Genomic DNA, 7685 nt, shown 5'->3' on the forward strand with positions numbered 1-7685 from the left:
TGTTAGATACCTTTACCATCATCTCGAACCTCACAGCCCAATTGCTTACAGTCCGCTTCAGGTACACACTCTCCTGAGTTGTTTTGAAGAGGACTCTGATCACTTGAAGTGACAGGTACATACAAAAGGAACTTGACTTTCTTTAAAGACTCTTGAGAATTAAAAGGCTACAACTTTATTAATTTAATCGTTAAGAGAATATTGTATCTAAATTCATTTAGCAAAATTCATTTAATTGAGACACAATTGCTATATTAATTTATGCAATGAGTATAAAATATTTTATACATTTTGCAATCATATTCATTCACATGATCGATATAAATTGTTAATTTTGTTGATATATTATTATGCAATTGAATATAGGTGTAAAATTACTTTACACTGAGTGAATCAAAATTAAATTCATGTTATATTCCCCAAAAGTGAACAAAGGATGTACAGATAACTGAATAGGGATTGCAGTTTGCAAAACTCTGTTCACTAATCTCAAATGTAAGCAAGTCAATCTGTAAGGTCAGTGATCCTCTGGTGTCAGACGTCAGCAAGAATAATACATAGTTGCTGCTAGAATTTGTCAAAAATACAGAGGTAAAAAAAAAAAGCATAAGATATTGTATCTATCCAAATCAGAAGCCTAAGAGCAGCAGAAAAACCCTAAAAACACCTATGGCCAAAAGAATTGCCAAACCTCCCTATCAAAATACAAAATTAGCATGTAAGATTTCTTCTCCATAAATTAAATCACATGGACTACGACAACTTTCTCTTTTTGAATCCTTCCATGTTACCCTCGAGCATGACAAGATCATCTTCGTCATCAATTACTTGCAGTTCATCCTGGTGGTTCCTTGTCTCATTACCCGGAGCATTTGGAACGTCGGTGAGTTTTCTCTTCTTGGTAGGACTAACTATGCTTATCTCATCTGATTCTGCAGCTGGTACAGATGCGCCTGAGGTGCTTGCGCCGTTGTTAGCAGCAGGCTTGTCTTTGTTTTCCGGAGCTGACACATGTTGAGTCCATCCTGAGAGAACCATCGAATCAGGTTCTTTCTCTTCATCAAATTCCTCTCTAAACATGAAAAGGCCAACACAAAAAAGTTAATAATTTTAGAACCAAAAGCAAAAGAAAAATGACAAAAGGGCAATTAAGCTGTGTCCAACAAAGTAATAGTGTCGGCTCATGTATCCAACGAGAAATACTGTGTTTGGTAATTGAAGACGAGAAAGAAGGACGAATGGAGAAAAGGACTATAAGCATTAGATATACAATAATTCCAACTCAACACAGATACAGGGTTTAGCAAAAACCTGTGCTTGATGTTAACATTGCAAACAAATTCCTGTTGCATATCCTCTACTGTAAGCATCGTTCCGCCAGTTACTGGAGACGGAAGCTCAGCTAAAACCTGAGAAGAGAAGAAAACAAGCTAAATAAGATATCTCTCATGTTGATTTCAAACCAAAGACAAGAAGGGTGCATACCTTTTCAAGGTTGGCAGAGTAGATTGCAACCATGTCGTCCTCAACATCACCAGCTTCATAAAGAAGATTTGAGGAGTTCATAATAAGAGGAAGGTTCATCCCAAGCTTTGCCTTGACTATCTTTTCAACAAAGTCCTTCAACTTTGCGCGCTTTGTGTTTATTTCAAGCGATAAAGGTGTCTGTTTGCCACATACATGGTTGTGCGTAAGTATCTCTGTAAGAATGACTGACACTAGTCAAGAGGTGAGACATGAGAAGATTAGTCATACCTCAGAACAAACATAACAAGACTTGTTTGGTTCAAACGGCTCCACAGGCATCAACAGCATTTTCCTTGATGGATGTTCCAGACAATATGTCATTCTACAAGATGTCCAAAATAAGATTAACAAAAACATCAAAAAATTTATCGAATGCAATGCTAACTAGTAAGTTTCAATGAAGGTACAATAATGATGAACTCATTATTGAAAGTAAATAAGAACACATAATATAAGATACCCTCCTAACAGAAACTACAGATAAAATGTAAAAAGCATGAGATACAAAGAACTCAGGTAAAAATGAAAGAGCACTGCAGTTCCACTGTACATGTGTCAAAAGGGACTGCCATAAAGAGGGCTGTGTAAACAATTTGTCCGAAAGCTTGTGCAGAGCAAGCTTTTCCTATGCATTCTGCTCCAGCAAAAGAGGCATCATATAAAGCATTAAAGCATTACTATGCCACTCTAAGGATTAAGTACATCTCAGTAAAAATCTTATTCAGTCTAACAATGGAAACTGCACATTTTACTCCATTAAAACAAAATATAACTCGGTCTAAAAGCCAGCATGACTTTTTTTTTATTATTTCTAAAAAGGCAACACAATTTTTTTATAATGTATAAATTTTGTTTTCATTTCACCAAAAGCTGTAAATAGGTTCTAGGTAGCATTTTCCTAATCATTGATTAAAACTGCTTAACCTTAATGTACAGCAAAAATAAGATCTTCATTCTTTTCATACAGCAAATACCAAAGGAAGGTACAACCAACCCAAAATAATATGATGAAGGAACAGGAATCGCATTATACCTGTAACTTTTAATGTCGTTCTGCAGCACTTTGATTGTCTCAATGACAATCAACCCAGCAATAACAGCATTTGTTGTCGCAACAGCATGCACAATATTACCAGCAATACCTTTGGCTTCGAAAAGGCTGTACGGAGGAATGCCAAATGAAGCAGCCCGTATGTTTGCAGCTGCAGTAACAAACTCTACAGCTAACTGATCATCTTTATCAAAAGTCAGATTGCCAACATCCTGATTTAAAATAAATAATAAGAATGAATAAACATTACCAGCCCAGGCTAAAACATTCATATGGAGATGCATAGAGGATTATATCTTAACTAAATTAAGAAAAGCATCAAATCAAACCTTCCCCCTATGTGTGAAAAATAGTCTCAGCGCTTCGAGAAATATCCTAGAATTTTCCTTAAGACTCCATATATCCTGAGGGTTCTTCATGCCCAAAGATGCCATGGCAGAAACTGAAAATTCATCATCAAATGCACATTTTTTGTCTACATTCCCATTTGGTTGGGCCAGTTCATCAGACAAGATATCTTTGCTGTATATAGGTTTTGGTCTATTACGATTTTTCCATGTCTCTTCATTCGACAAAGCTAACTCAATGTTATACCCAAATACATGATCAAATATTTTCCTTCCATATTGTTCAATATCTTCATCATTTCTCCGTACAAAGACATCTTCTACATTTTCTGAGGAGCTGGCAGCATCACTTGAACGTACATTTAAATCATTGTCCTGATTCTTGTCACCAAATAACTTTGCAAAAAGTAGGTCCTTTGCCCACACAATACAGTGAACAAACTGCCAGGAAGAATATTAAAAAAATAAAATAGATGAAAACATAACCAAAGGTATAAGACTTGCATCAGTATCATCTCATAACTCTTAAGATATAACCAGTAACAGGCTCCAGATATCATGGCAAACAGTACCTACTTAATAATAATCTCAAGATTATTAAAATTATGGTAAACTTCCCATAGATGACCTTAGGACCTCTAGCTTCATTTTTCAAAATCTTATGTTTCCTGGATACAAACTGTTACTAACCTAGGCAAAAGAAAATGATAACAAAAGAAGTACATAAAATCAACATATATAAAGCAACAATATTATCAATATCAAACCACAACACATAAAGAACCTTAATTCACATGTTTGAAGGCCTGTTCTACAATACGACTCACCATGAAAAGCATCCTAAAACCTAATCCTTTAAATGTTAATTCCTCCAAAGTGGACAAATGCAATTAAACAAACCCATACCTTTGATGGGGTACTTGTGATTGTGCAAACAGGATATGTCTTGGGAGCTGGTTTAGGCTGACACTCATAACATTCTGTTTTTCCCTTGACATGTACAGTGACCTGTTTTAAAATCAAAACTATATCACAAATATAATGGAAAATCTGCAACTTAGTATATTATAAAAGATTAATCAAGAAGATTTATATTTAAGTTGTCATCATGTGAAATCAGTAAATATCCTGATATAAGTAACAAACAAATTTCACAGTTCACATGCATTTATACAAGTAGATCAGAAGAAAGCAGAGCACCTAATGAAATAAGACTCTGCTGCTGTTGTTGTTTCAGAAGATAGCAGATGTTATTGAAAGGATAAAACAAAACAAAAAGAACAGCCAACCAATACAAGATCTCAAACCTCAAATGTCATAACAAAACAAATTAAAACCAAATAGCATAACAACTATGAATTAACATAATATAAATTACAGTTTATTTTCAGATGACTATAAAAGTATCAGGATGAAGAAGGGGTATTTGCTGACATATAAACGATGATCACAAGAATCAAGCATTTGGAAGATAAACAAGTTGGAAGTTTAAAATGCCACAGAAAATATATTTTGCTTCTCCAAAAAAAAATGGCATTAGAGACAAACAAATCAGTTATCAGTAGTAGAAAATAACTGAATTTTACAGCTAGAATAATAATTATAACCAGGTCAATAATAAATTAACGAAGACACTCCTAAGCATAAAAAAAACTAGCCATCAAATTGGAAAAATTGCCATGCATAATATAATTTTATACAGCTGAAACACAACCTCTTATTACCTGTCCAAGGAACCCAGTAGTTCCACTTTCAACGAGAGGAACATCAGCAGCCAAGCACAAGCGATTCACATGTCGGCGTGCATCAAGATTGTCGAGTCCATTTAGAACAACATTAAATTGCTTAAAGAAATCAACATTGAATTCAGGATCTTTGACATTTGCATGGTACGGTTTAATGTTTATGTGGGGCCTAAATTTTAACACAGCATCCCTAGCAACCTGGTCGAGAACTTAATCAGATGAATAAATGACAGAAACCAATACCAGTAAACATTAATAGCCATAATGCATTGTCTCACTTTTGCCTTGGATTGCCCAACGTGGGATTGTCGAAATAAAAATTGTCTGTTAAGGTTACTGACTTCTATGGTGTCCATATCTATCTGCACATTTGGAAGTGAAATGTATTTAGGTATGTCTGTAGCTTAAATCTGTACATCTTCCAGTCCCCAACACAAACAACCAAACTGATCACTGCCAACATGATACTAAAATGAATGCCAAAACTAACTTTGGCTACTCTTAGTGAGACATCAATCCACACAGATAAGAGCCTAAACTATAATAGAAATATAAATATAAATATAAACATGACATGCCATACTAAGCAACTCCCTCATTACGAGAATTCAACAAATCTGTTATTTCCATCTTCCTCATTACAAACTATCAGTAATAAAAATTTGCACCACTAGTACTATCAGCATCTATGCCACCAAAAAATAATATTGAAATATGAATTTCAAAGATCTTATTCTTATACATGAATCAACTAAAACCCAGCAAGATACACCCCCACTCCATCAATCAGCACCCTGCTATAATTGTCACAGCACTTGATTACTACAAGAACAACAGAAAATTGACAGAGTAAGCACCAAAAAGCTTCCCTCCAGCACAAGCCAACTATCTACCTTATTTCAACCTTCCACCACAGTTAATACTAAAGAAGGAAAATCGCTCACATCTAAGAAAATCATAGCAAGCAACACTTAAATCTTACCCAGTGACTCAAACCTCCAAGATCAAAAAAGGAAAGAAGAATCAAAGATGCTACAACTCCATAAAAATTTATTTTAAATAATAAAAAATATATTTCAGTAACAAATCAAATACCCTAATTAGAAGCTCAAAAAGTTCAAACCTTTAACAATTAAAAACCACCAACCACTCCACTTCTCATTCTCAAAAACACTTCCCTAATAACAACAGAAAAACCAAGGCCCGAGATTTTTCAAACACCCACCTCATCGAACACATAAAAATCAAAACTTTACCAACAACTATAAAAAAAAGGGAAAGCGAAACCCCAACTGCACAAAAACCCTAGTTAGATAAAGTATAAAAAGCTTAATTCCCGAAATTCATAAAACTAAAAACCCTTTCTGAAAAATTTTAAGAATCTTTTGAGACCCCTAAAAGAAGGAACTCACTATGTGAATGTCACGAAAACCAGAGAGAGCAAGGGTCTTCAGAAGCTCACAGCCAATTCCACCGGCACCAACCATGAGCACTTTTGCTCCCTGAAAACACATAAAAACGACACAGGGTTGTCCTTAAAACGACACTAGCGAGAAATTAAGAAAGAGAAGAAGAGAAGAGAAGAGAGGAAGTTACCTTAATAGCCTCAGAAGCCATTGGAAGAGAAGAAGAAGAATAAGAAGCAGCAAGAGGAAGTCGAATAGTGTGCGTGTTTTGTTGAGGGTACACGCAGAATCGTTGAAACTTGAAAATCAAAAGAGAAAAAGAAAGGGAAAATACAAGAGAGCGCAGTGTTTATTTAACTTAAAATTAATTAATATAAACAAATAAGGTGGGTATGGAGAATCGAACCGGGGACGTTGAGCAGCACAATCTAAAGAGCAAAGAGTCTGAAAAATCGAAAAATTACTCTTAACAAAAAAAATTAAATAAAACATTTAAAAAATAAAACTTATTTTAAATTGTTTAAATTATACTAAAAACAAGAAAAAATATACCGTTATAAATATTTTTTTGCGGTGATCAAACTAAATTATTATTTATATTGATTTGATTTTGGTGATATTCAACTCGGTGATCCTAATTGATGATAAACGTGGGGTGGTAGACCAAAATTTCTCGCAAAAAACAAAAAACTGACGTTAGCATCATGCAAGCAGCGATAAATTGTGACAGAGACACGCGTCGTAAGGGTTAGAGAAGAGCACTTAGCGTTAGCATCATGCAGACTTCGTTAGGCGTCAGTGGTATCACGCAAATTTCGCCACGTGTCATTAGGCTAGCTGGGATTTGCTTCTCCTACAACCAAACTTTCTGTGAACTACAAGAAGTGTTTCAAATGTGGACTACGCACACTGGTTATAGCTATTCTCCACCGCCAAACCGTGTATATATTTATCCTTCTCACAATTATGATTTGTTAATTAAAGGAGAGAAAATAAATTTAATAATAGTTTACGGTGAAAATTGTCCACATATGTTGATATTGCGTTATCAAAAGTATGGAATGTATACATGTCATTTGTTTATATGTGAGTATCAGAGCCGTATGGGAATTGTGTCTATATAATCAATAGCGGACCACGACTGAAGGGTAGTTGTCAACAATCGGAGAAGATAAATGTATTTAAAGTTGGTCATTAAGATTTGTTAATTATAGGATAGAAATAAATTTAATAATAGTTTGCATTGAAAACCACCAAATCTGTTTATGTTGCGTGGTCGATAGTGTGGAATGTATGTGTCCTTTGTTTGCGTGTGGGTATCAGAGTCGCATAAGAGTTGTGTCAGTTTGATCAGTAGTAGGGTCATGAATGAAGAATAGTTGTCAATAATCGAAGAAGATAAATGGATTTAAAGTTGGTCATTATGATTTGTTAATTAAAGGGGTGGAAATAAATTTAATAATAATTTGCGTTAAAAATCACTAAATCTATTCATGTTGTGTTGTCGGTAGTATGGAATGTATATATGTATCCTTTGTTTGTGTGTGGGTATCAGAGCCATACGGGAGCTATGTTAGTATGATCAGTAGTAAAGTCATGAATGAAGAGT

At 34.7% G+C, this 7685-nt stretch overlaps 1 protein-coding gene across 1 annotated transcript; it reads right to left on the minus strand.

Annotated features, from left to right (window-relative positions):
• Positions 1 to 389: 389 nt before the first annotated feature.
• On the minus strand, positions 390 to 6513 carry LOC112707677 (SUMO-activating enzyme subunit 2). Its single transcript, XM_025759550.3, has 11 exons — positions 6267 to 6513; positions 6083 to 6172; positions 4949 to 5032; positions 4650 to 4868; positions 3832 to 3933; positions 2908 to 3366; positions 2561 to 2790; positions 1756 to 1849; positions 1486 to 1665; positions 1312 to 1409; positions 390 to 1072 (listed from the first exon to the last, which is right to left on the minus strand). Exons 1-11 carry the CDS (start codon positions 6285 to 6287, stop codon positions 754 to 756), a joined length of 1896 nt encoding a protein of 631 aa, XP_025615335.1. The 5' UTR covers positions 6288 to 6513; the 3' UTR covers positions 390 to 753.
• Between the last annotated feature and the right edge of the window lie 1172 nt (positions 6514 to 7685).

Source organism: Arachis hypogaea, chromosome 8 (genome assembly GCF_003086295.3).
Source record: "Arachis hypogaea cultivar Tifrunner chromosome 8, arahy.Tifrunner.gnm2.J5K5, whole genome shotgun sequence".
Classification (NCBI taxonomy): Eukaryota; Viridiplantae; Streptophyta; class Magnoliopsida; order Fabales; family Fabaceae; genus Arachis; species Arachis hypogaea.